Source organism: Podarcis cretensis (assembly GCF_951804945.1).
Source record: "Podarcis cretensis genome assembly, chromosome: 5".
In the NCBI taxonomy this organism is placed as follows: domain Eukaryota; kingdom Metazoa; phylum Chordata; class Lepidosauria; order Squamata; family Lacertidae; genus Podarcis; species Podarcis cretensis.
Genome location: NC_137174.1, coordinates 36302927 through 36329947, shown reverse-complemented (window position 1 = coordinate 36329947; position 27021 = coordinate 36302927). Strand labels below are relative to the sequence as shown.

Sequence of the window (27021 nt, the reverse complement as noted above, 5' to 3'; positions counted from 1 at the left end):
TGCAAATGTTCCATCACTGTCACTGTTTCAAGTCCACTTTATTTTCATAGTATTTCAGCATAATAACATATCCTGATTGAATGCCACCATGAACTCTATCATGACAGAACAACAAAATAACCTCAAAATGGGAAAGGGCAATAAATATCAAATTATTAAATCTAAAATGTACAAATATAAAATGTCAGTAACTTTTGGAAAACACTGTAGGAAAATCTGGCAGCCATGTTCTCCTTTGGGCAGCTGTTTTTGAGGTGGTTTGTTTTCCCATCCACATCACCTCAGGTCCAATACAGTTATTTTTACATCTTTCCCAGCGACGTGTTTACATATCTGCAAAAGAAGTCGCCAAAATCAATCACGGATATACGTCGGTGAGGAATCTGCTGCAAGAGGCAAATTGCCTCTGAAGTCAATCGAGAACATGCTGTTTAAGAGACAGCAGATCATGAAAGCATTTCTGTTTGAAAATATGGTACTTCTCCTGGAGGTTAGTGCTGGTTCAGAGGAAAAGAACCATGGTGCCCATAAAGCAGCATTCTCCCTCCTCATCCTTGCCTTGCCATCTCTTGTAACTCACACATCAAATTGGAGGCAGTAGTTCCCCAGTCTCAGGCTGCCTACATTCCATACATTTAAAGCACATGACTTCCCCCAAAGCATTCTGGGAACTGTAGTTTAACCTTCACAATGCACAATGCCTAGCACCCTTAAATAACTACAGTTTCCAGGATGCTTTTTTGTGGGGGGAGAGGGGACATTTTATATGCTTTGAATGCTGTGCATACAGCCTAAATCACATCTTGGTCAATGTAAGACCAGCCACATTTTTTCCTGCAGCCTTATGAAAGTGGATGTTTGGTGTCTGTGATGTTGGAAAATTAGTGCTTTAATTGTGACCAAAAAGCAGGAACAATGGGGTGAAATGGAAGAGAGTACACTTTAACTTAGTTCAGAGCAGCTGGGCTGCATATATAAACCTATGCAGTTTACGCTTCTTCCTCACCAGGCAAAAATAAACATTTCCAGGGAAGGGGAAGGAGAAGGAGAAATTCACATTTCCTCTCTCCCACTTTCTAGATGAGTTCTGCGTATTCCAGAAACAAACAAAGAGAACACCCAGAATGACAGAGCACAACTCTCTTTTGAGGAAAGGTTACAGAATTGGGGGCTTGTTAAATGTGAAAAAGAGTTACAGGGGCATGACAAGAGAGAGTGGATGGGGAGAAGCTTCTCTCCCTCTTGGAGATTCAAGGAAGACGAAAAGGAAGTGCTTCCTCACACAATTATGGAATTCACTCCTGCAAGACATTGTGCTGGACAAACAAACACATAGACAGACAGACATACTCAGCCAAACTGTTGAGAAGTAATGCTTACATTAAATAGTCTAGGATCCTTGGTATGTGGATGAAAGCCCTTTTTTTTACAAGCAGAAACTTCCAACATGCCAGCATTAGTAAGTCTGAAGACTCCCGTGCTAGAAAGCAAAGAAAGTATTATGTCCAAGGAAGCAAACAGAACAGAGCAAAAAATAAAATAAAATGTACGTCTCAATAATGTGTGAAAAATCAGATGCATGAGCAACTTTAGGGAGTTTGCCAGAGGAGCATTTCAATTTAAGCTCACACCTGAGGACTAAGACACGGACAGCTCAATTCTATGCAGCACCAGTAGCAGAAGAGGTACGTATATACAGCAACTGTAACAGCTTCCTATGAAAGAAAAGTTGCTTAAGATTAATCCAGCTCTGCCCAACTGTATTTATAGATGATGCACCAGCAGGAGAGCGGGTTCCTTCACCAGAGAAGAGGATACTTCCTCTCTCCTAGTGATGAAATGGGTCATTTCTGTAGCACATTTGCATCACATATGTAGGATTGTAACTGCTGCCTCACGTATTGGACACACATGATGCAAATGATGCCACACTGCATCCAGTGTGACATCATGAGCAGAGTAATATCCAAAAAGTAGATCCTGCTGTGGAAAATTCTGAACTTGCCTAAACCAGACTAAAATAATTGCAGTTGATTAAGCATTTAATTTTTAACTTAATCCATCAAGGTTGACTGCACCTGCACATTACATGTTAAAAAGACTCAGATTTAATCTCCAACTAGAAGGATATCAAGTAACAAAGCTGGCAGAGATGCTTGCTTTGGAACCTATCCCTGGAGAAGCCACTGCCAACCACACGAGATCACACTGGGCTACATGGTCCAATGCCGTATTTTGTATGTTCAAGTTTTATGCTCAACACTTGAAATAAAGTTCATCTCCTTATTTCCCTGTTTCCATTCCCCATGACAGTAAAGCAAAATTGCACCAAAAAATAAATATGCCTACAAATTAACATTCCCACCAAATAAACTGAGTTAAAAAAACAAATGCCTATAGCACAAAATTACCCAAGGCAGTAACTTGCCTCCAGTGAGGAGTGGATGAGGATATGCATGCATGTGGACCTCTATGGACTCGAGTATAAGCAGACCCGAATATAAACCGAGGCACCTAATTTTACCACATAAGAACTGGGAAAACTTATTGACTCGAGTATAAGCCTAGGGTGGGAAATGCCGACAGCGGCAAAGGCGGTGGAGGAGCAGCCCCAAAGGGCTGCTTTCGGGCTGCTCGTTCCTCTTCCTCTGCCAGTAACAGCCTTTGCCGCTTGCAAGGGCAAGCACAGGAGCCACGCTTGGCAGAGCGGCGGTGGCACTAGCAGCGGCAGCAAACAGTAAGTGGGACCCAAGTATAAGCTGAGGGGGCGCTTTTTCAGTATTAAAAATGTGCTGAAAAAGTCAGCTTATACACAAGTATATACAGTAATCAAAATCTTTAAAAGAAAACAGGGACCCTGAAATTAAATTGCCACTTAAAATTGCCAATATGAATTAACAATAAAAATTAAGTCTAAGTTACAGTCCAAGTTACAATACAGTTCCAGTCCAAACCTGTACTTCAACCCTGTACTTCAATCCTTCACTTTGTCTGTAGTTCTGTAGTTTGCTGATTACAGAGACATCTTTCTGAACATTGCTGATGGATGGAGTCAGAGAGAGAGAGAGAGAGAGAGAGAGAGAGAGAGAGAGAGAAATAACTTACTCGTTATGTTTTGGTGAACAAACAATTGCAATAGCCTCTGGTAGCATTAGCTGATAAGAACAATGTGTATGAAGATCAACACTGGATAAGAATGCCGTCTGTGTTGGATGTGTCTACAAAGAAAGAAAGGAAAATGTCTACTTAGTGGATGGATTTTTTTTTTTAACAGATCAAGGTCAAATACAATCAAGGAGAAATCATAGTTAGTCTGAAGGCTTGTTGCATGATTTTCTAGCAACCGTTTATGTTATTTCCTTCACCCAAACAGACAGCATGACAATTCTCATCAGCAAAGAGGGTGCTTCAAAGTCATAGCAAAGGTTGTAAGTTACTCACTGCACCATAGGTGGGCTGGTAAGGAAAGGGAAATTACTGAAAGGAACAGAAAACTAAAGCCTTTGACCATGAAATAGGGGCAGAAAATGACAAACTACTACATGGAAAATTTAATTAAATTGGCAGGTATAGGTATAAAATTTGCATTGTTTTGGTCAGACATACAAACGATTGATGTACAGGAGGCGGGGATGTAATCTGTCTTTCTTGTTTGTAGCTGAAAAAACAGTGCACAGTGCTAATTGCCTGACTCCTGTGACAATCACAAAACAGCCTCCCCAGAGGAATTTCCCCCTTGATTGACTGAAGTTTAAACTCCACCCTCAAAATGGGATGGGAAGTCCCCAAGCAAATGTTTTCTTGCAGAACTTTTCAAGGCATTGGGGGATGTGGGAGGCAATGCCTGGCACATACTGAAGTGATTATTTAATTGCTTTGGCACATGTCCAACTGGCAAGCTCACCTGAGCCACTGTTCAGGACATTTCTTTGGCTTTGAGGTTGAACGTGGCATGAGCTGAACATACTTCAGCGGTCACCGTTCGATTTCTGCATGTGCTCTGTTCTGTATGGATCCCTTCAGGCAGCACACAGCACTCAAATATAGGCCTAACATTTGCCAGGAACACTAAGGGCAGGTATGAACACTGATAGCATGATAAAAAAAACCCCAAAATGCTGAGCAACAGGTCTGGGAGCATGTGCGCCCACCTCTACTCAAAGGAAAGTGAGACATATGGAATGGGAATGCACATTGAAAGTATATGCCAGTTAGTCGTATTTACCAGGGCCAATTGGGGGCGGGGGTACATTTGCAAAATAACACCAGCATTTTAATCAGGAACGCTGTGTTGGGGAAAAAGTTGTCTTCTCTCCCTACAGTCCTGGTCACTGTTTCCCTGTGACTGCTATTTAAATTTTGAAAAGATCAGTGTCTATACCTACCTAGAGTTGCTATATATATTCTTGCAATGCCTTTTTTTTTTTGTATGGCTGCAGCATTTAATGACTTATTTGTTAATTTGCCTATTTAACAACAGTTGCATACCACTTATTTATAATAAAACATCTAAACAGTTTCAAGGTACATCAGTAAATCAGTTTAAAATAATGACAATTAACAGTAAGAAAGATTAAAACACATAACCATCTCCGTGTCTGGATAGAGTTGCCTAAGCAAAAATATTTTAAACAAATGTTTTAATTAATTGAATTAAAGCTCAAAACATGTCCTGGTTTATGGTATCCTAATTAAACTGGTAGAATATATATTTTTAATGCATCATTATCATTATTAGTAGCAGTAGCAGTAGTAGTACTTATAATGTCTCCTAAAGGATGCATCTGCCTCTTTCTGTCACACAAGAATTTTTTTGTTAAAAAAATGGGATGACAATATGCCCTGCTATCATAAGCACTTCTGTGTAGGCATAACAAATCTGAAGATCTAGTCAACAAAAGTAGACAGACCTGTACTTGTTGAAAGATTTCCAGTGCCCTAAGGGGCTACAGAACACTTGGTACATGTGGGTAGCAGAAAGGTTAAGGAGGAATAGTCTAGGGATAGTGCTTTCATTTTGAAAACAAACTGAATGCACTACCTTTCACTTTCCATTACGACAAGCATAAAACAATAACGAATGTGAAAAACAAATGTCAGTGCATGTGTCATGTTACAGGCAGTAGCAGACAAGATGGGTCTCCACTGAAATCCATGGAAAAATTAAACCAGAGTGAAATGGAAATAAACCAATGCAACTAAAATGAAGATAAAGCAAAAAGGACGCCGGCTTAAAAACAAAACCAATTCCCCACCCCCCATTGCACACCCTTAGAATAGTTTACCAAAAATATTGTTTCTGTAAGGAATGTCTTCTGCCTATTTCTTCACTGAGATCCACAGCATATTTATGTATATACGTACATGGATCCAGCCCAGAGTGAGGAGATCGTGTTGGTCTTGAACACTGAACAGCTCTTCCACATTCTCCATGTCGCAATAATCTGGCCCCGCAGACTGTTTTGGCACTATCACATGAGTAATAGTGAATTCGTTATGGGTCTGTAAAATAAAAGTGTGGCAAGATAGCTTTGGGAACAAGCACCGAACGTCGACCCCCAGAACCATCACCATTACCAACCGGATCAGTTTTTAGTGCTCTTATCATAGTTGCTGTGCTGATTTACAACAAGCGATACTCAGGTTCATCACAGTAACAGACAAAGCAGCAATGACGGAGGTCAACATTGATATTAAAATATTATATACCTGGACAAGCATTTAAAGGGAAGATTGAAAGTTGCCATATTAACTGAGTCAAAGCTTTAGTCCATCTAGCTCGGCATTTTCTACACTGACTGGAAGCATAGCTGTCAACGTTTCCCTTTTTTAAAGGGAAATTCCCTTATTCCGAATAGGATTCCTCGCAAGAAAAGGGAAAAGTTTACAGCTATGACTGGAAGTGACTCCAAGGATACAGACAGCACTTTTCCACAACCCTTACCTGCAAATGCCTGGTACTGAACATGGAACCTTCTGCATTAAAAGCACTGAGCTACAGCCAGTGTGTGCCATGCTTATGTAAAGATACGGCAGGAAATGCTACCTTTTCTTAGTATGTAATCTTATTCTCACTTGCGAATGGAATTTACTTCTCAGTAAACATAGATAGGGTTGGGTTTCACAATGCAGTAATTTTTTTTAATCTTCTTACTAGCCAGAATATATATTATTTTAATATCTGTGTATGTTTTCCCCTGTGTGCCAGGTTGAGTACTTTCTATATCAGCCGTATTTCAGATACCATTTCGCAGTTAACTATTGGTGTAAAGTGAACATTAGGCAACAGTGTGCATTATTTATCTAGGAAGCAAAATCCAAGCAATAATAGCTAAGTGATATTTGCTATAATTTCTCTCCACTCATACATACACACAAAATCTGATATTCAGAATCTGATATGCCACAGCATTAGCTCCCACTATATTTAATATTGGTTTTCCTGCAACAAATTATCATTTGTGTTTCATGAAAACCATTACAAAAAATCCTTTAGTGGAGGTCTAACTTCACAGCAGAATTATTTAATAGCATTACATGCTTCCCATTGCCTAAGATCAATGATTTATGCTCCTCCCCCAAAAGGCAAACAGCAGACCACAGTTCAGTAAGAATTTCTGAGAAGTAAAGTCAATTATGTAGCACACTTACACTCCACATCTGCTTTTGCTCTGATATCAGTTCATTACAGGAAAATACAGTACTATCAAAAGTGCCTTCCCCATACAAATGTGAAGGTTCAACTGTACCAGTTTTCCACAGAGAATTCCACATGTCTCTATTCCTCTTACTGTATTTGCCTCTGCTAGCAGCAGAAATTTGTGGCAAAGATCCTTGGGCAGAACCACACTTCGCAGCCCTTCAGCTACATTGTCTAAAAAGAGAGAGAGAGTAAGAGTGTCATTTATGCAGAGATAAAGGTAAGGTAAGGTAAGGGACGCGGGTGGCGCTGTGGGTAAAAGCCTCAGCGCCTAGGGCTTGCCGATCGAAAGGTCGGCGGTTCGAATCCCTGCGGCGGGGTGCGCTCCCGCTGCTCGGTCCCAGCGCCTGCCAACCTAGCAGTTCGAAAGCACCCCCGGGTGCAAGTAGATAAATAGGGACCGCTTACCAGCGGGAAGGTAAACGGCGTTTCCGTGTGCAGCTCTGGCTTGCCAGAGCAGCAATGTCACGCTGGCCACGTGACCCGGAAGTGTCTCCGGACAGCGCTGGCCCCTGGCCTCTTAAGTGAGATGGGCGCACAACCCCAGAGTCTGTCAAGACTGGCCCGTACGGGCAGGGGTACCTTTACCTTTACCTAAAGGTAAGGTAAGGGATGCGGGTGGCACTGTGGTCTAAACCACTGAGCCTCTTGGGCTTGCTGATCGGAAGGTCGGTGGTTCGAATCCCCACGATGGGGTGAGCTCCTGTTGCTCAGTCCCAGCTCCTGCCAACCTAGCAGTTTCTGTCACGGTGTTCCATTGCACCAGAAGCAGTTTAGTCATGCTGGCCACATGACCTGGAAAGCTGTCTATGGACAAACATCCCTCGGCCTGAAAGTGAGATTAGTGCTGCAACCCCATAGTCGTCTTTGACTGGACTTAACCGTCCAGGGGTCCTTTACCTTTTTACATTTATGCAGAAGTCTACAGTATTAAAATGCTCTTATACAATACAATTTAAAAAGCGCTTGACTGACTTGAATACATGTACAAATTTGGAGGCTAATTTTTTAATAATTTATTTTGCATTTATTCATTTATTTTGGAAATTTATACACTACCTAGCTACAGTCAGAATTCAGGGTAGATATAAAGACACTGCAAGTGACTGTCCCATTTCTAGCAGTGATTTTCTTCTGCGCCTGTTTCTGTTGCCCTCTACTTATGGCAAATGGCTTATGCAACAAAGAGAGGCTGAAATTTCTATAAAATATCACAAGCTATATAGGTTGGACAGCTACTAGAGTTGCTGCAGTCTCACTTATTTGGTGTGTGCATTTTAGGATTTGAGTGCCAGTGTGATGTGGTGGAAAAGCTGGTTTGGGATCCCTGCTCAACCATGAAGGTCATTAGCTGACCTTGGGCCGTTCGGCAACATTCCAGGATGAACGAGCAGTTATTAAACAGAATTTATTGAACTTTTGGAAGCATAGTTCCAGAATCAGGGTTTCAAAGAGGTTTAGAGGTTTGAGTGAATTAAAAAGCTAAAGTTAAAGGGAAAGGAGTGATGAGGAATACAGAGAAACAGCTTTATGAAGGTAAACTAGGGGCATGGAAGAATGCAAGCTACAGTGGTGCCCCGCAAGACGAATGCCTCGCAAGACGAAAAACCCGCTAGACGAAAGGGTTTTCCGGTTTGGAGGTGCTTCGCAAGACGAATTTCCCTATGGGCTTGCTTCGCAAAACGAAAATGTCTTGCAAGTTTTTCCGTCTTTTTTCCCCTCCCCCCCCTTTTCTAAGCCGCTAAGCCACTTATCCGCTTATCCGCTAAAAGCCGCTAAGCCGCTAATGGGCTTGCTTCGCAAGACGAAAAAATCGCTAGACGAAGAGACTCGCGGAACTGATTCTTTTCGTCTTGCGAGGCACCACTGTACGTGAATGGAAGCCTGAAAGAAGGGAGATCTGAGACCCAAATATTTCCCTTCAGCAAACCAACGAATAGGGTATACTAGAAGTCAGTCACAAACACACAACATAAAGCACACCTTGACTTCCATATCATGAGTGAGGTATTGTCTTGGATACCTTCGTTAGGTTGAACTGCCAATTATTTATTCATGGCTTTTCCTTTTTAGGGAAGAACCACTCAGTTCAAATGGAGGTCTGAACGAGTAACTGGGCAACCTTTACAGAGTTCCCCATCCAGAACGTGGAAACACATTTCTAACCAGATAAAAGATACCTATGTGTGTATCAAAGTTTCAGAACATGCTCTATGCTGTAATATTTCAACAGTTTGGGATTTTAATCATTGGCATTGTGTAGATTTTTAGGTGAAATCTTTCATGTGCAGTGGTACCTCGTGTTACATACACTTCAGGTTACATACGCTTCAGGTTACAAACTCCGCTAACCCAGAAATAGTACCTAGGGTTAAGAACTTTGCTTCAGGATGAGAACAGAAATCATGCTCCAGTGGCGCGGCAGCAGCGGGAGGCACCATTAGCTAAAGTGATACCTCAGGTTAAGAACAGTTTCAGGTTAAGAACGGACCTCCGGAACGAATTAAGTACTTAACCCGAGGTACCACTGTATTCCAATTTATATTGGATGCCACCTGTTGCGAACCTTAGCCACACAATTGGCTATAGAGTCTAACAGTGCAATAACACGGGAAGAAGACAAGAACAACAAAATTGCTCTCTTACTCTGAACAGCACTTAGAGTAGCAGCTGGCTTTAAGGCCCGACTTATGGGAGGAGACTGTCCATCACTCTTGTTTGCAATTGTTGTGGGGAAAGAATTATTCAGATGTGTTGCAGTGCATGACGATAACGTACTCCCATCAGTCTGCTCAGATGTAATTGAATTATCCTTAGTTTTCTCATCACGGGCTCTTTCTTGCTTCTTCAGTTGATCTTCAAAGAACTGAAACTGTTCTGTTTCCAGCTGCTGTTGACGAATCTGTGCAATCCGCTTCTTCTCTGCTTCTATCAGTTTCTGTTGCTCTAGCTTCTTGAGTAATTCAGCTTTGCATTTGCCCTGAAAAATATATTACATGAAAAAATCCAATGTACTGCCCACAGTGGTTCAAACCACATTAGACATGGCAGATCCAATTGTTTAAATACTTGTCCCATTCACATATAAAGTGGAGTACAGTGGTACCTCGGGTTACATACGCTGTAGGTTACATATGCTTCAGGCTGCAGACTCCACTAACCCAGAAATAGTACCTTAGGTTAATAACTTTGCTTCAGGATGAGAACAGAAACTGTGCTCCGGCGGCGTGACGGCAGCAAGAGGCCCCATTAGCTAAAGTGATGCTTCAGGTTAAGAACAGTTTCAGGTTAAGAACGGACCTCCGGAACGAATTAAGTACTTAACCCAAGGTACCACTGTACTATTTAAAGGCCAGGAGTGTATGGGGATGGGGAGAATGCTGAACAAACCTTCAGCCTGTAACTTTCCCCCTGCAGGGCTTACTTCTGGTACTGGACCTTAAGAAACAGACTTCTGGGTAAACTGTCCAATACCCTGCTCCTGGCTGCATAGCTCTCTCACCCTTTCAGTTGCACCACCCACACTTGTTTTGCAAGTGAAAATGAGAACTTTTCATTTAGTAGGTCTTCCACCATTATGCATATTTTGGGCCTCGGAAAGGATCCTTTCCTCTATGAGCACAAGCATAGGAAGTGAATAATGGCAAAAATAAATAATGCCAAGGAACTGACACATGTTTATAGCTGGCTATGATTATTGGCCAAACTTTTTGGCAAGGAATAGTACAGTGCAGAATATGGATGCATTGCCTGTGGGCCGTACAGTTCTTGGCACCCATGTTGTTTGGGCATAGCTGCCTACTTGTGTGTGTCTGTGTTGCCGGGGGATGGAGGAAAGGTTTGCATCAATCCAGTGGAACACTTCCATGGATCAAGAGGTAACAAAGGACTTTGGTTTCTCAATAGATAGCTGATACGTTAGTGTTCAGTTTCACTTTTTGTTCATTTTTAACATTATTATTATTATCATCAATAGTAACAGTGTTACTTACCACCACTACCACAAAATGTTTATAAGCTAAATAAATTATATCATTCACCTATAGGGTTCCTTACTAAAGGTTTATATATTTGCCAGCTTTGTTATACAGAATATTGATGATGGCGTACACATATAATTAAAAACACATACAATATAAATGTTCTGGTGGAATTTACCTTGTCTTGCATATATTCCCGATATTCTGCATTATATTTCTTTAACAACTCCTTCTTCAATTCATCAGTTCTTGGAAAAGCTATGTCCTTCAGTTTCTTTGTTAGAGAGAATTAAAATAAAGAAATAAATAAGTGCATGCATGCATATAAATACTTGCCTTCCTCCCATTCCAGATCACCATCTTGATCTCATAACCAATTTGTCTATTGGTATAAAATTAAAATTAAATACAAAAAAATTAAGGCTCAGAGCTATGAACCAGCCTCTATTGACATGGCTGTTCAGTGGCCTTAACTGCCTTTGTGTTTGCTACTGATAGATTTCAAAGGTCATGATGGCACTGCTGCCTTGGTAAAATGGCTAACATAATTTAATCACGAGAAAATGTATCAAGTCTGGTCTCCATAGGAGAACATGGCTTCCAAACCCAGAGTTCATACTGTAGCCCTCAGCACCGATGGAAACATCAGCTTTTAGAGCCCAAATGCCTTAGCAGAGCTGGTGGTGCTGTTGTTATTGGTTCATGAAAAGAAAAAGAAGTCCTCTGAAATGCCTGATATTTTTATTTTTTTAAAAAAAGCAACTCTACCTTCATGATATCCTGTTTTTCTGGAACTGCACATTGCTGGTAGTCTCGATGACAGGGCAGCTTTTCTACAAACAAACTAGAAAACGAGACACACACATTTTCCACCTTGCATGTCTGAGAAATATCCACAACACCATTGTTTTCCTGCAGAGACAAAAGCTGGCTGCATAAATCGTATGAGGCTGGACCTAGTGTTCCTTTTTTGATTCACAGCAGCTTTCTGTACCTTTGGATTTTAAATTACAACACTGCAGTTCTACAGTCGGTTCTCAGTGCACAATTGGTTTACTATTTACTATGCTGTAGTGCCACTCATTCTCACGCAGCTCTTCTAGAAAAATAATGCTTCTCAATTGCAGTCAATGCTATGCTTAGAACTATAGATAATGAATAAAACAAAACACTAGAACTATCCTTTGGTGTACCTACTTTGTTTGTTGTAACTGACAATGCAATTTTTCAATCCTTCTCTTCCCTCCATTTCAATTCTTCTTGCCTCTTTCCTCGGGAGTACTAGCCCAGCACTATTTCAATACTTCAACTGAAAACAACTTCTCAAAACTTAGGCAGGTGTCCCAGTCTGAATAGTTGTGAACATTTAGACTGAAGGACTGAGGCTGGGACCTTCTGAGTGAAAAGCTTATGACCCACCACTGAGCTTCAATATTCTCCCATTTAACTTCTCACATGGCTTTCCCCAGAACACATAGTTGCTGTAAGACTTCTGTTTCCTTTTCTCAGATGTGAGTGTGGGGGTGGGTGAATGAGAAGGCAGCATGGAAAGCAGCTTGTCTGCATCCATAATGCAGCCTATTGTGTTAAAGTATGTCTGGGAACAAAACTGGGCTTGGGGAAGGGAAAAAGACTCTGCCAAGAGAGTGCCAGAAGCAGGCACAGGTGCACAAAGGGAATTCAAAAATGGCATAGCGAGCTTCCACTCACTCACTCGCAGGTTAGGGGATGGAATAGTGACTCAGCAACAGAAGCAGGTCTGGCAGCCTAGTTTATTGACTCTATAGGAAACACTGGCAGGGCTCCCTATCCCCATTTACTGGCAAAATACTGCAGTTTCTAGTTGATGGAGGTTGCTTGCTAGAATGAAATTAGTCGTTGGCATGGCGATAGTGGCCATTGTAATTACTGGCTGCTTATTAAGGTATGCATTGGTTATTTGTACTGAAGATGCATGACAAGAGTTAAATAAAAAGCTGCTCTCTCTCTCTCTCTCTCTCTCTCTCTCTCTGTGTGTGTGTGTGTGTGTGTGTGTGTGTGTGTGTTTGTGGAGGGGGGGAACACAGATGTATTCAAAATGCAACATGAAAGATTAAATCACCCAGCAGAAATCCCTCATCTCAGTTTGAACCCTAGCTCAAATTTCTAAAAATTAAGATTAGGTTGATATCCATAACTTCAGACCAATCCTTACGTTATAAACTTATTATAGAGAACAAAGGCATTTTCAAGGTTTCCTTCTTCCAGATATACAGATGCCATGCGCTCCATCTCCACTCCAGATCTGAAGTAGCGCCGTGGAGTAATGTCTTCATTTATTGTGATGTTACAACCAAGTTTGCTTAAGGCACGTACACGCTCCTCTGGGCTCAGTGAAACATCTGTGTGGTCAGGTATAGCTGCTAGCCTTTTCTGTTAAAACAGACAGCACAAATTGCATTTCACTTTGGTTACTGAACTTATCCAAGGAACTCGAGCTGAAATCTTGAGCCACAATTAGCAGTTGCCACCTATGGTTTCAGCAAGGTTCAATTTTGCTCCATCAGAGCTGTTGCAAAATAGTAGAGGAGAAATCCCATTAAACCAACCCCCAGCTACTCCATGCACATGGACACAACCACATTTTCAAAACCAAATCATTTTGCTTAATGATGCAAGAGATGTGCACTTTATGCCCATTATGATATATTTTTCACAGCTGTTGTTGTTCTGAAATGTTGTCTTTCACGTTTGCATATACGCAAGTCAGAATCATAAAGCTTTCAGTCGCCACTTTTTAAACCAACCGGAGCCACTCTGTTCGGCCTCTTTCATAAACAGGATGTAGGTGGCGCTGTGGTGTAAACCACTGAGCCTTGGTCAGCGGTCCCAGCTCCTGCCAACCTAGCAGTTCGAAAGGACATAGTGCAAGTAGATAAACAGGTACCGCTCTGGCAGGAAGATAAACAGCGTTTCCATGCGCTGCTCTGGTCTGCCAGAAACGGCTTAGTCATGCTGGTCACATGACCCGGAAGCTGTATGCCGGCTCCCTCGGCCAATAAAGCAAGATGAGTGCCGCAACCCCAGAGTCATTTGTGACTGGACTTAATTGTCAGAGGTCCCTTTACCTTTAGCCACTCTGTTCAGCCTCTTTCATAAACAGGAATGTAATATGGGAAGTTTGAGACATGATTCAGGCTTAAGCAAAGGTATAGTGAGAAAGGAAGACTGCTGAAGAAAACAGCAGTCCTGCATCTCTGCCTTGTCCTCGCAGTTTAAGCACATGGCATCAGGCCACCATACTGAGAGTTTCCCTGTGTCCCCAAGTGGCAGCCACTTAAATGTAGCAAAGATATTCTCTCACTGTGACAGTGTCTCACCATACATTATGTATTAGTAGACATTATGGAGGAGGGGGAAAAGAGGAGAGGATGGTCCTATTTTTAGCAGCAGCCCCACATCTTCTGTCATGTCTACCACAAGCCTTAAAAGTTGTGATTTTTAATTATGTCTGGGCCTAGCAAGGCTTTAAAGGAGTGGTTTAGGATAACTTATCAACAATGATATGATTATCAGAGGAGTTCAGTAAAAGTAAAAAGTTATGGACCCGATGGAGGGTAAGAAGTAGCATTCATAAACTTTTTTTATTTTATGCCAACTCAATACATTTTGGAAAGATGGACAACATGTTCCAAGGTGTATTTTGAGCTTGAGTGGGATGCTTGCTTCACAAAAAAACAGGCTCAAGCCAATATCCACACCATTCAAGCAGACATGTCTGATAAGCAGCTTTCCATGCATCGTGAAGCATCAGCCCTTAACACTTACCAAAGAACTTACAGTGAATGGTTGTTCCATGTTACTTTGTGCTTGCAATCCAAGCTTACTGTTCCTCTCCAGTCCTTCCATCTAGCCACAAAAATAGAATGGGAAAAGATACAGTGCTCAACAGCAGTCTCATCCAACATCTCACGCCAATGACAAAGTTCCAAGGAAATATACTGACGATGCTGTAACCAACCAGCATTTGTCTCTTGAAATATGAATCATGAATCATGAATCATGAATCATGAATCCATAGATTGGTACTTAAAGCACCATGGCTTTGCTGACCTGTATTTCAAAGGTAGCCATATCTTCTGGATATATACCTACCAACTGCCCTGGAAAAATTGGGACATCACATTGTTTCATGTGAGATCATGGTGGCCATTTTGAGTGCCGCACTCTCACACTGCGCTATTGCCCTCTAAAAAGTGCTTGGGGTGTGTGTGTCGTGATCTCAAGCTTTCCCTGCTTTGGGGGCACATCAGGGGACTAGGATAGTTTTAAATCCAAGCCATTTCCTGGTCCTCCCCTAGCACAGCCCCAAGCCCTCCCAGGGGTCATAAGATTGCACCCTAAACAAAGAAACAACTATACTTTCATGGTAGGCTCCTTCCTAGCAATATATCATATGTGACAATGCACTACAGCAAGAGCCAAGTTCTCTGTTTTACTGCACAAAGTAAATATGTAAAGTGTAAGAAAGCATTTGTTCCTTCACTACTTTTTTCCAGGCAAGACATACACTGTTATCATGCATTGGTAGACAGTCTTTAATACACCATACCTTAGGTCTGTTGATATATCCCTTTTACCATATAAATAGCAGTAGAACTAACTACTTTGGGGGGAGCAATTCACATCTCCAGTGAAATACTGTATACCTGTACCTGATTCACATAACCTTAACTCAGCAGAAAAGCCCTTGAGATCTCTCTTCATATAAACCAAGGTCATTATCTCAGAATGTCAAGCATGGAAATGTCAAGCATGTTGGAGCTTGATTCTGCAAAAAAAAGCCCTGTGAGCTCAGCAACAACACCCCCCCCCCAGCCGCATAAACCCTTTGAAGACAAAGAAACAAAACACAGGGTTTGAAAAAGGAACAACGTGATTAGTAACATCAACAGGCAAGTTTGCAAGCCTCATTGGTTCTTCCACCTGCACCCTGGTAGATTTAGAGAAGTGACAAAACCAGACATCAGAAATGCTATCTATAGATATCTTAGCCAGTAAAAATAAGCATATGCAAAATGCTAACTCAAATTTACTAGGACTGTGAGCTACATGCTGATATTGTTCCATATTCTTTAAGAGGTGAAAAGTTCCAGGAAAATCACCTCCCAGGTTTTGCTTTCCTTTGGGAAAGAGATTTTTATAATGTTTGGCTTATGTACAAATATGCAAGCAGAGCATACATGAAAGCAGTGGTTGTCCTAAGAGGCAATATCTACTATGCCACACCAGATCCCTGGAAAGGCAATGGCACTTCAAAATGCTTCCAGCCTTTCATTCACAGCTTCTCTCTTTGTATCCTGCCCTGTTCCAAAAGTGGTTTCTTTTTCTCTCTTCACATGCACACACAGCAGCACATACCCCTCTTGCATCAGCTGTCTTCCCCCTTAGCAGGGCTGGTGCAATGCTCCCAGCTCTGCTAACTCTTAGTCAAAACACTCAGCGTTCTCTAACTACTTCCTAACAATTAGCTCCCATTAATGAAAAATCTATCAACTGTTCTGGACCATTAAGCAGTAATTTCACCTTGCAGCCATAAACAGCATTATCACTTGATTATCCCAAGATGAAAGTAAGGTTTATTCCAACTGAGCAATTCATATGCACTTCAATAATCTTCCCAAAATTTTGGAGGGTGGGCTTGAAAATTATTTTGCTTTGTTGTATGCAGTGGTGCTTACTGGTTGTTATCAGCACAGTGCTATCAAGCTGCTGTACTATCATGTTTTGGAATTCTTGTGATGCAATCTCAGTGCCATTCCCTTCACTCTGAGGAGCCACAGAAATCGTGGCACATGAACCTATATTCTTATTTTCCAAAATAGCATCTGACAGGATCAGGCTAAGGTGGAACTGTAGACCGTGCAAAAATAGCTCTGCAAAGTTTCTGAAAAATCTTTTTAATAAGCATTCATCTTCTATCATCTTTTAATAGAACTGGAGTATCTAACTCCAGCACTCAGCCCCCTTCATTTCAACAAAACTTGCTCTGACTGCCTAACTGGCTTTGGCAAACTGAGTTGAAGGATAGGCTATTTATAGGTTGTTCAACAATACTTTCAGTAGAATGTATTTACATCATCTCTTTCTCCTAAACAGAAGACATCTGTGTCTATAAATCGACACATTATTTTCAAAACCAAATAACAATTCAAGTCATTCCGCTATCACAACGCTGACATTATCCAATTATCTCACCGTGTGCCATCTTCCTCCAAAATAATAAAAATACTGAACACCCAGTGTCCAAATAATCTGATAGCAGAGAAAAAGCTGAGTTGGTAAAGAGTGCCCCCAAAGATCTCTCATAATTATTTCATCACCTATTCTGAAAACCGAAGTTCTCTCAGAGCCTACAGAGCCTGCAGGAGGCTGACTATATTGCTGACTGTTTCAGAGCACTTGATAAAACCTCACCACATCAAATCCAATGGATTTAGTGATAGTCCACTGATAAACGGGAACTTGTGACTTATGTGAAATTGCTTGTGTGTGTTGCTCCCTACTGAACTGCAAACCTGTACTGTTCAGAGCTGGCAGTGCAGCATCTAGGTAGTAGGAGAAGCTAGGATGGGGTGGGTAACTGTCCCTTTGGCATTCTATTTTTTTTTTTAATAAATATTTATTGAGATTTTTTAAATACAGAAATGCAAAAATAATAAACAATATAACATGTATCATAACATCTTTTCATAACTTCTTTGGACTCCCTCACATCTCTCGCTCCCACTTGCATCATTGTAAAACTTTTTCCAGCAATTTATCAACTTGTTTACATTCTTAAGTCTCATTATTTAATTTAGTCTAATAATTCTCCAAAAAAAAAATAAAATTATACTTTCCTCTATTTCCTTTATCATCCAGATTACATCTAATTTAGTGGTGCTCAATTATTTATGATCTAGCATCCTCCTTAACATTCAACCAAATTACAGTATTTTTGTAAATAAATCTTAAATTTCTTCCAATCTTCTTCAGCTCTCTCCTCTCCCAGGTCTCTGATTCTGCCGGTCATCTCAGCCAATTCCATATAGTCTATCAGTTGCATCTGCCATTCTTCCAGTGTGGGTAGATCTTGGGTTTTCCAATGCTTAGCGATGAGTATCCTTGCTGTCCCTTTGGCATTCTAATCCAGGTCCTCTAAGAAAACGTTTCTGATCTCCCCCCCCCCCCCAATACTCTACTGATTTTGGCGACTATGGCAAAAAAAATGGGGGTGGATGGAGGCCACCTCATCATCAACTGCATGGATCAGCTGAGGAGGGAGGCAGTGTGCCTTTGGATGTGCATACAAGTGTGTGGAGCAGCAATACCTGTTCCAGAGGATTGGTCAAGAGTGAATGTGGCCCTTGACTGAAAAAAATAAAAATGGTTAGCCACCCTTGAGCTAGGTCATGTGGTTAATAGGAAGGTAAGAGCGTGGAATGCATTTAGAAGGAATTACAGGGCAAGTTGTAACTTAGCATTTGCAGGGCTCAGAAATAGAGCCTTTATTCTCTGTCATTGTTACAAAACAATCTCATAGTATACAATAAAAAGGTAGGCATTATTTTCATGCATGAAATAACTGATTGAAGTTAATTGACTGCTCAACAGGTACTGTTTGATCAGTCAATTGTCCCCCATGCCTGTCCTAAGCAGAATACACAAATTAGCTTTGGCATTCTGGTTTGGGAGAGTTCCCTTGGCAGTGGACAAATTTACTGTCCCAGCATATTATTTTTCTCAGCTGTCTTTATTGAAGCTGATTGTCCCCTGCACTCTTGGCCCTGTTTCTATTACCTTCTCCAGTTTTATTCTGCTTTGCACCATTGCAAATTTTGCCTGCAACAGCTGTCATTACTCAGAGTGGCCATTTTATCTGCCTAATCCGTCTGATTTATGCATAGAGGAAGCCCAGACATCCCAAGCACCACAAATCTGACGAGCCTTGCTTAATTATAGAATTGCCACTTGGGTCAATTGACTGATCAAATATTGTCAACTAACTATCCATTATTAGATGCAGTCAACTGGGAAACACTGGCCTGCGAGCACTCCAATTGGAGAACAGCCTTTACCAAAGGTGTCATGGGTTTTGAAGATGCTTGAACTCAGGACAAAAGGGAGAAAAGTGCTAAGAGGAAGGCACGCTTGGCAAACCCTCACCATGATCAACTCCTGCCCAGAAACCTACTGTATGTCCCCACTGTGGAAAGACCTGTGGATCCAGAAATGGCCTCCACAGTCACTTAGAGACTCACTTTTAAAACCATGTTTATAGAAGACAATCTTACTCGGCTGCAAGTGATCACCAAAGAAGAAGCGAAAGATGCAGTCAAATATGATCAAAGATTCCATGAAGTCAGGGATGCCACCACACAGGTGTCAGCTTAATGCCATAATGAAATTAAAGAGGTTATAGAAATTGCAGGAATGGAGATTCTTCCTCCTGGCCCTGCAGCAATTAGGGGCAAACTTGAAGGAAAGGAAAGTTTTTTCCAGCTGGCCACCTAGAGTAATTGTGGGTGGTTTTCAGCCTTTTTGAGTCCACAGTTCCCTTGACCAACTACATTCTTTCTACAGCACCCCTGTGGAGCTCAAGAGCCCAGTTATGTCTGCCCTTGCCTGCAGAGCTGGCAGCCTCTCACCCTTTTTCGAACACCCTACCTTGTAGAGTGTTCCCTCAGCACCCTCTCCCTCTTCCCTCTCCCCTCTATTTGGGAGTCCTCCAGGCAGCAGCTGCTGCCCCAAGGAGAGGTGCCTCCTCACACTGCCTCACAGGGGCCTGGGAAGCACCCCCTAACCAGCCCCAGAGGCACCATTTGCCTGGGGAGCTTGTAGGCAGGGATGCTGCAACAAACAGCTGTGCAAGCCTTTGAGAGCTAAAGATCTGTGAAGGCATTATAGGAAGGAAGGGAAGGAAAAAGGAACAAAGGCCAGTGTTGCCCTGGCATCCCGGACCATCACTCAAGGCACCCCAGGGTTCCATGGAAGATTGGTTGAAAACCACTGGTGTATCTGAACAGGAAAGCAGTCAGTTATCAGTGGCAAAGACCACTGCCAAAGAATACCTATTATTCTATCTTGCTTGCTGCAGGAATGAGAATTACCTCTGTGATATCTGTTGTTAATTTATTTTATTTTAAATAAAGGCTGGCCCTGATGCTCCAGGATAAAAGTAAAAGAAGAACTATTTGCAGAATAGTTAGCATTTATAGCAGAGCTTTCCAAACCATGTGTCGCAACACATTAATGTGCCACATGAACACTCCCTATGCTCCTCCCGGAGCTGGAAAGGGGTTAGTTTAACCTAGGCATAGGCAAACTTGGCCCTCCAGATGTTTTAGGACTACAACTCCCATCATCGCTAACCACTGGGCCTGTTAGCTAGGGATGATGGGAGTTGTAGTCCCAAAACATCTGGAGGGCCGAGTTTGCCTATGCCTGGTTTAACCTCTGCTTTGCTAGTAAAACTGAACTACTGTGTCGCGAAATGATGCACATCTAAAAAGTGTGTCACCAACATGAAATGTTTGGAAAGCTCCGGTTTATAGAAACCCTACCTAGCACTGTTTAAATTTATAGCAAGTTGTCTAATGACTCCAGGCATGATTTGAGGGCACATGAGACAGCTGCCTTGGTTGTGCTACGCAGGTCTGTGCCTGGTCAGTGTCTACCTGGGAAGCCCATGTATGCTGCCTTGAGTTCCATCACAGAGAAAAAGAGGGATATAAACGTATGGAATAAATAAATATTTTTTAAAAAATGAATTTAATTGTATCATAATGTTAACTAATTTGTTTTTGTAATTAGTATAAGTTTCCTATCTGCTCATGACTTTATTGTTTTAACAGTTAATGTATCTTAACATAGTTAATACTGTATATTTGATCAAGTGCCTATCCCTCATCTTCCAACCTATATTGTGGAAATTTGTTTGTCTGATTGCTATGAATGTTATAAGCAAATTTTGCATGATGGTTCCTGCGATCAAGTAGCAGGCTTTTATCTGTGTTTGGATACAAATGGATGCCATTTTGGCAGACTGAACCTTTGAAAACTGCACCAATTTGTTGGTTTCTTAGAATTCCTGAGCAATGTCAACTAGGTGGCTACAGGTTATCTATATAAGTAACTATATAAGTATCCATATAAGTTTTTCAGAACTGGGGATACTTTTTTATTTTTTCACTGTTGCAGCTTCTGAGTTTGTAAATAGTCCCATTGATGACTAGGCAAATGACTAACAGAGATAATTATTTCCTTTTATGCTGCCAGGGCACACCAAATTTCTGATACAGTGCATGTGTAGGAAGGTTGGCTAATAATAATAACAATAACAGCAACTTAGTAACTGAAGAAAGTAGACTACATGTCAAGCCAAATCAATAACACAAAGCAAACAGAGGCACACAAACATTCAACTGATACATATTCACATCAAATTATGCAGAAATGTCAAACATTAAAATGGCAGCAAACTGCATTTGAATGTACAAAGTGAGCTCTAAGATTAGCTCCATGAAAGCTTAAGCAGTTACATTATAGATGACAACATGATTAAGATATATAACCACTTCTGTCGGTTGAAAGTACTGTAAAATCTTATTACAATCATTTAATATGTCTGCTTTCTAACAACAGTTTAGTTGATTTTACAATGCAATGCTCTGCATACTTATTCAGAAGTGACTATGGGCTCTCTCTCTCTCTCTCTCTCTCTCTGTGTGTGTGTGTGTGTGTGTAGCAAAATCATAATAAAACAGATCATATAGAGGGAACTACTTCAAGAGGGAAGTAGTTAGATCTCAGGTTATCCTGGTTGTTTATTGTGTGTAGAAAAGATACTGACGAATGCTGCCTCTGTATCAAGGTAAACCATTCCATTGATTTTTAAACTTGACTCAGAGCAAAGGTATCAAAAGAAGGTGACCTTCAGCTGATGGAGAAGAGTTCATTCCATATGCTTGTTTGCTACAAACTTCTTTAAGGTCAACTGGCATGATTATTCTAAGCATCCCATTACTTCAATACACTCCTAATCCGCTCATAGCTAGCAGACTGGTGTATCCTCTAATAACACTCATGTGAGCAATGGGATTTTAACCAATGGCCTGTTGGTAGGCAATACCCTTATTATAACACAAAAGTAACATGTTGTTTGGGAGGTGGGGGAAGTTCCCCCCATTTTTAAAAAGAACAGCTTACATGCAGTTCTGGTTTGTGAAACAAATATATATATATGCAGTAGATACTAGTCCATAAAAAAACCATCTAATTTATTTATTAGATTGTATTCCATCCTTCTTCTAAGGAGCCCAAGGCAACATGCCCAAGACTTAACTGATATCACCCTCACAACAACCTTGTGATGTAGGTTAGATGGAGCTCAAGGTCACCTAGTGAACTGCATGGGTCAGCAGAAAATTGAACCCAGAAATTTTCCTGATCAAAATCTAACATTCTGATACAGCGGCTGTCAACAGTTACTGACATTTGGAGCACATCAGGACATCACGTCAAAACAGGGACCACCAATGTTGTGCCCATGGGTGCCCAGGCAGCATAAAGGCCTTCCCTGGTGCCCACCAGGTCCTATCCCCTCTCCACACAGATTTCTCTCTTGTAGCCAATAGAATAGGCTGTGGTGTATGCTTGGATGCACCGTGTGTGTGTGTGTGTGTGTGTGTGTTTCTCTAGCTTGCAAATGTGCTCACAGCCCCTAAAAGGTTGGCAGCCTTGGTGTTAGATTACAGGTTAGAATTATGCATGCACTCCATAATGAGCTGCCTCAAACTCTGGGCTCACATACTCTTCTGCTCCCATCTCATGCACCCAAGAGAAGAAGTTCCAAAGTGCTTGCTTTTGCTTAACCAGAGGTTGCATTTGCAGTCTGGAACTGATACTGGGTTTTTTTTGCTCTTAGCTAAAAACTTAGTCTAACATTCAGCAATGACTGTGAAATCAGCCTTTTTGAAACTTACAATAGTGTTTGTTGGGTATTTAAGAGCTACTGAAAGAAAAATGGACAACAGCAGCAAGAATCTTAATAGCACAAAACTGGAAGACTGGAGAAATACCATCAAAAGAACAATGGCAATAAAAGTTGATGCAGAGTTGGCAAAGTTAACGGCCAAATTGCATGAAAAGGACAATAGTGATTTCGAAAAAGAATGGGAACCTTTTACAACATACAGTATTTGCAGAAACGAAAAAACAAACAGACATGGACTCCCTGGCAGGTTTTAAATAAACATTTACAATTTTATTTACAGAGAACAAGAAATTTAACAATGTGACAACATTATACTATATACAAACAGCAGGATGTAACATTTGACAGAATAAACCAGAAATGGAAGCTGAGGGAAGTCAATAGGGAGGGGAGAAATTGGAAAATGAATGTTATTGATATTGGATATTTGTTCTGAGGAAAAAAAATTAATTAAAATATTTTTTAAAAAAGAAACTAACAATAGTGTTAACCATTTTGCTGGTCTGAACTACATGACAAAAGCACTTACAGAATAATAGAATTGTAGAGTTAGAAGGGACCCTGAGGATCAACTACTTCAACCCCCTGCAGTGCAAGACTATAAAGCAGTCCCATATGGGGATCGAACCTGCAACCTTGGTGTTATCAGCACAAAGCTAAGGTATGAAGTAGAAACAATGAGGGGTGTGGCCTGGCCAGAAAGAAGAGCCTGATGAGCTACATTTGGTCTGCAGACCTGAGCTTCAGCACCCTGGTTTAGTGTGCCATGCAAACACAGACGACAGAGGACGAGATATTTGGACAGTATTCTCGAAGCTACCAGCATGAGTTTGACCAAACTGCGGGAGGCAGTGGAAGACAGGAGTGCCTGGCATGCTCTTGTCCATGGGGTCATGAAGAGTCGGACCCCACTAAACGACTAAACAACAACAAAACCACCCAACAGATGGCCACTTTGCAACGCCTGACAGCTCAGATCACCTGCTCGGGTTTGGAGGGGAGAGCTAAATTACAGATCCTCTTCTTCACAATCGGTAACACAGGAAGTAGCAAATGAATTATGTTCACTTCCTCCAAATGAATGTTAAGTGCTTTGTACAGTAACCAGTCCCATATCTGGAATTACACAGAATCTAAACAGAAGGATCCAAAGCCAGAAAACATGCCCACTGTATACTTTTGAGCACATAATTTCAACCCGTGCAAGGGATGTGTACATGAGGTTTCCTTCTGTACATGCACCACCCTTGTTAAATTGAAAATATATGCAATTACTTTCTTGGGCTCCATGATCACAGCAAATGGTGACAGCACTCATGAAATTAAAAGGCGCCTGCTTCTTGGGAGAAAAGCAATGACAAACCTAGGCAGCATCTTAAAAAGCAGAGACATCACCTTGCCAACAAAGGTCCGTATAGTTAAAGCCATGGTTTTCCCAGTAGTGATGTATGGAAGTGAGAGCTGATCGCCAAAGAATTGATGCTTTTGAATTATGGTGCTAGAGGAGACTCTTGAGAGTTCCATGGACTGCAAGAAGATCAAACCTATCCATTCTTAAGGAAATCAGCCCTTAGTGCTCATTGGAAGGACAGATCATGAATCTGAGGCTCCAGTACTTTGGCCACCTCATGAGAAGAGAAGACTCCCTGGAAAAGACCCTGATGTTGGGAGGGCACAAGGAGAAGGGGACGAGAGAGGATGAGATGGTTGGATGGTGTTCTCGAAGCTACAAACATAAGTCTGACCAAACTGCGGGAGGCAGTGGAAGACAGGAGTGCCTGGCGCGCTCTGGTCCATGGGGTCACGAAGAGTCAGACACGACTAAACGACTAAACAACAACAACTACTTAATAGAATAAAAACTTTCTACTTCCAATTAGAAAACAGACAGAGCTTGCTGCATTAAGTACCACTTAGAAACAAGAGGACAAGTTACTAGGCCAGGGGGAGAAACATGACTGCTACCAACTCTCTAAAATGACTGTGCCAAACTCAGTGCTTGCCAGCAGCAGTCACACTGCTCTCCCAAGTCAACTCATTGTAGGCTGAGTATTCTCTGGGGATGGTAACATGCTGAGAGGGTTGTGTGACTCAACTTTCAGTCACATTCAAAACCCCATCAGAATTCACTAAACTCATGATTTCAGTGCACTGATTCACTATGTAAACTGCTCCTAGGCTCTACTGAGATAGGTCATTTTTGAGCGAGCACATTTAGCAATGGAATATAATTTGTTATGATCTTAAAATGTTTCCTAACACTGAACATTAGCATAGCTGCTAAAAATAAGCAAATATTGGCAAAACTTTCAGCTTTATATAGTCTAAACACCAACAGCCCCAACAACAAAAACTCCAAATTCAGATACAGTATATGTTTTCTTAAAAAAGAAAAAGAAAAAAAAGCTTCTATCACTAGAATCCCAGTTTATGACATCTGTAACTGTGGCTGTCTAGTCACATTCTTAGCAATTTAGAATTTGACAGCACTTTTCAACTTGGATTTCTGAATTTCTCAAGACCTAATCTATTCTTACAGTCGTATCAGTCCTATTTATTGCTAATCTTATGAATTATCCTTTGTCTGGAGAGCCAGTCCAGAAATGTGACATCATTATGCAATATTTTAAAATACAATCAATTTTACATCTAGTTGGCTTACTAAAATACATTACAGCAAGCTAGGTTCAGGTTATGCCAAGCCTTTATCTATTGAAAGGCAATACAAGATTCTAGACAGCGCAATTTCACACAGTTGTTGCTCCTTTCTCACTTTCTTAAGACATTTATTTTTCATATTCTGGCAATGCTATTTACGGGCAATATTTCAACACACCCCTGGAGAAAGTGCCTGTTAGAACAAGAGCAATTACCAGGCCAAAAACCTGGTAGAGTGCTAATTGCTGTTCAATTTACAGTTGAACCCAAGTATGAACAGAATCTTGTGTTAATCCTGACATTAGTAACTCTAATATATATATAATGGCGTGATAAATTATAAAGGTCATATACTGTATTCACTATAAAAAGGGGAAAGGAAAGAAGGAAAGCCATTTATAATAGAGAGAGGGTGAGAATTCTCCCTGAGCATCTTCTCAGTTGCACCTTATTGTCTTGATTGCTTTCTTCTCCCCACCGCCAGAAGGTATTTGTATTGCATTCAAGGCCATCTTGATGCAACCTGCAAGTCCTTGGGGAATCAATAACATAGCAGCGAAAGTGCTGAGGGCAGGCAAAGAGAAAACTGCAGCTCTGAAGTGAAGAATGAGTCTGAGGTACAGATGCAATAAAATCCCTAGGGCAAACGCCACTTACCTGGAAAGAGGGGTGCTTGGAGGTGGGGATGGGGTAGCAAATCCTTATGTGGATTTGCAAATCCCAGTGGGCCTGTTAAGGGATTTGTGGAGTCTGTTTTTAAAAAGAGAAGAGTGGGGGAGAGGGAGGGAGGGAGGGAGGGAGGGGGGGAGAGAGAGAGAGAGAGAGAGATCTCTATAATGTTGTTTGTGAAATGTGCACTCCCTTCCAAGTGTCCCTTTAAAAACAAATGGCATCTGGAAACGACTGAAGCTGCTTCATTTCGGTCACATTTCAAAGGGGGCGGGAACTGCCGCCCGCCCCGTTGTCCAGATCAACTCCACCCCGATCATGCAACCAAAGAGCACCTTTCCAGCACAGCGTGTTCCCGAGCGGCGATGCTCTAGGGAAACGCGGTATATAATAATGGCCAGGGAAAGGGATCTGTCAGATCAGCCTCAGCCACGGAGCACGTCTTCCCGATGCCCTAAGCTCGAGATTCCTCGCCGGCTGTGGCAGCAAGAGGCGGAACTCGGAAGACAAGGGCTTCGAGGCTTCCCCCGCCCCTCGAGGCACGCAGGTTTGTCTGGCGGAGGGTCGGCGCCTTGTCAACGCGTCAGAGCGGGCCCTTTCGGAATGGGAGCGCAAGGTGCCTGCAGCCCAGCCCGGCGCCTCCGGGAGGCAGACCCCCCCCCGCAGCCCCCCGTCGCCGCCCTCCATCTCTCTGCAGCAAAGCCATCCCCTTCGAAGAGGAGAAAGCGCGCCAGCTTACCACAAAGCCATGGCTGCCAGGAGAGTCGCGTCAAGTCCGCCTCGCCTGAGGGCTTCGGCTAGAGAGAAGGGGCGGCAGCTGCCGGTCGCCGCCGCCGCCGCCACAATGGCCCAACAATGAGCGGGGCCGAGCCCAGCCGCCGCCCGCTGCTCGGCTCGCCTAATCCGTGACACGCGCCGGGGGCGGAGCGCGCCGCAATCTCTCGCCGCGAGCGCCGCTCTCGAGCGCAATGCCGCCAGCAGGGCTCCTGCTGCCGTGG

General features: G+C 42.0%; 1 protein-coding gene across 2 annotated transcripts; it reads right to left on the bottom strand.

The window, feature by feature from the left end:
- Positions 1–8: 8 nt before the first annotated feature.
- Positions 9–27021, bottom strand: STAMBPL1 (STAM binding protein like 1). Of its 2 annotated transcripts, none has more exons than XM_079976371.1 (11): positions 26763–27021; positions 14488–14568; positions 12875–13092; positions 11449–11524; positions 10859–10954; positions 9347–9680; positions 6750–6874; positions 5365–5502; positions 3106–3218; positions 1381–1480; positions 9–333 (listed from the first exon to the last, which is right to left on the bottom strand). In XM_079976371.1, the coding sequence occupies exons 2-11, from the start codon at positions 14566–14568 to the stop codon at positions 277–279; spliced, it is 1338 nt and encodes a 445-aa protein (XP_079832497.1). In that variant the 5' UTR covers positions 26763–27021; the 3' UTR covers positions 9–276. The 2 variants fall into 2 exon arrangements, with proteins under 2 accessions (XP_079832497.1, XP_079832498.1); XM_079976372.1 differs by having other exon boundaries at positions 14500–14568.

Bases quoted from the DNA above. Each gene is read 5' to 3' on its own strand.
- STAMBPL1 (XM_079976371.1), bottom strand. From the start codon at position 14,568: ATGGAAGGACTGGAGAGGAACAGTAAGCTTGGATTGCAAGCACAAAGT. The intron at 1,481-3,105 runs GTAAGTTATTTC...TTTGCTTTCTAG, and splicing joins TGTTCACCAAAACATAACGA to CACGGGAGTCTTCAGACTTA. The intron at 334-1,380 runs GTAAGCATTACT...CTTCTTTTGCAG, and splicing joins AGGATCCTAGACTATTTAAT to ATATGTAAACACGTCGCTGG.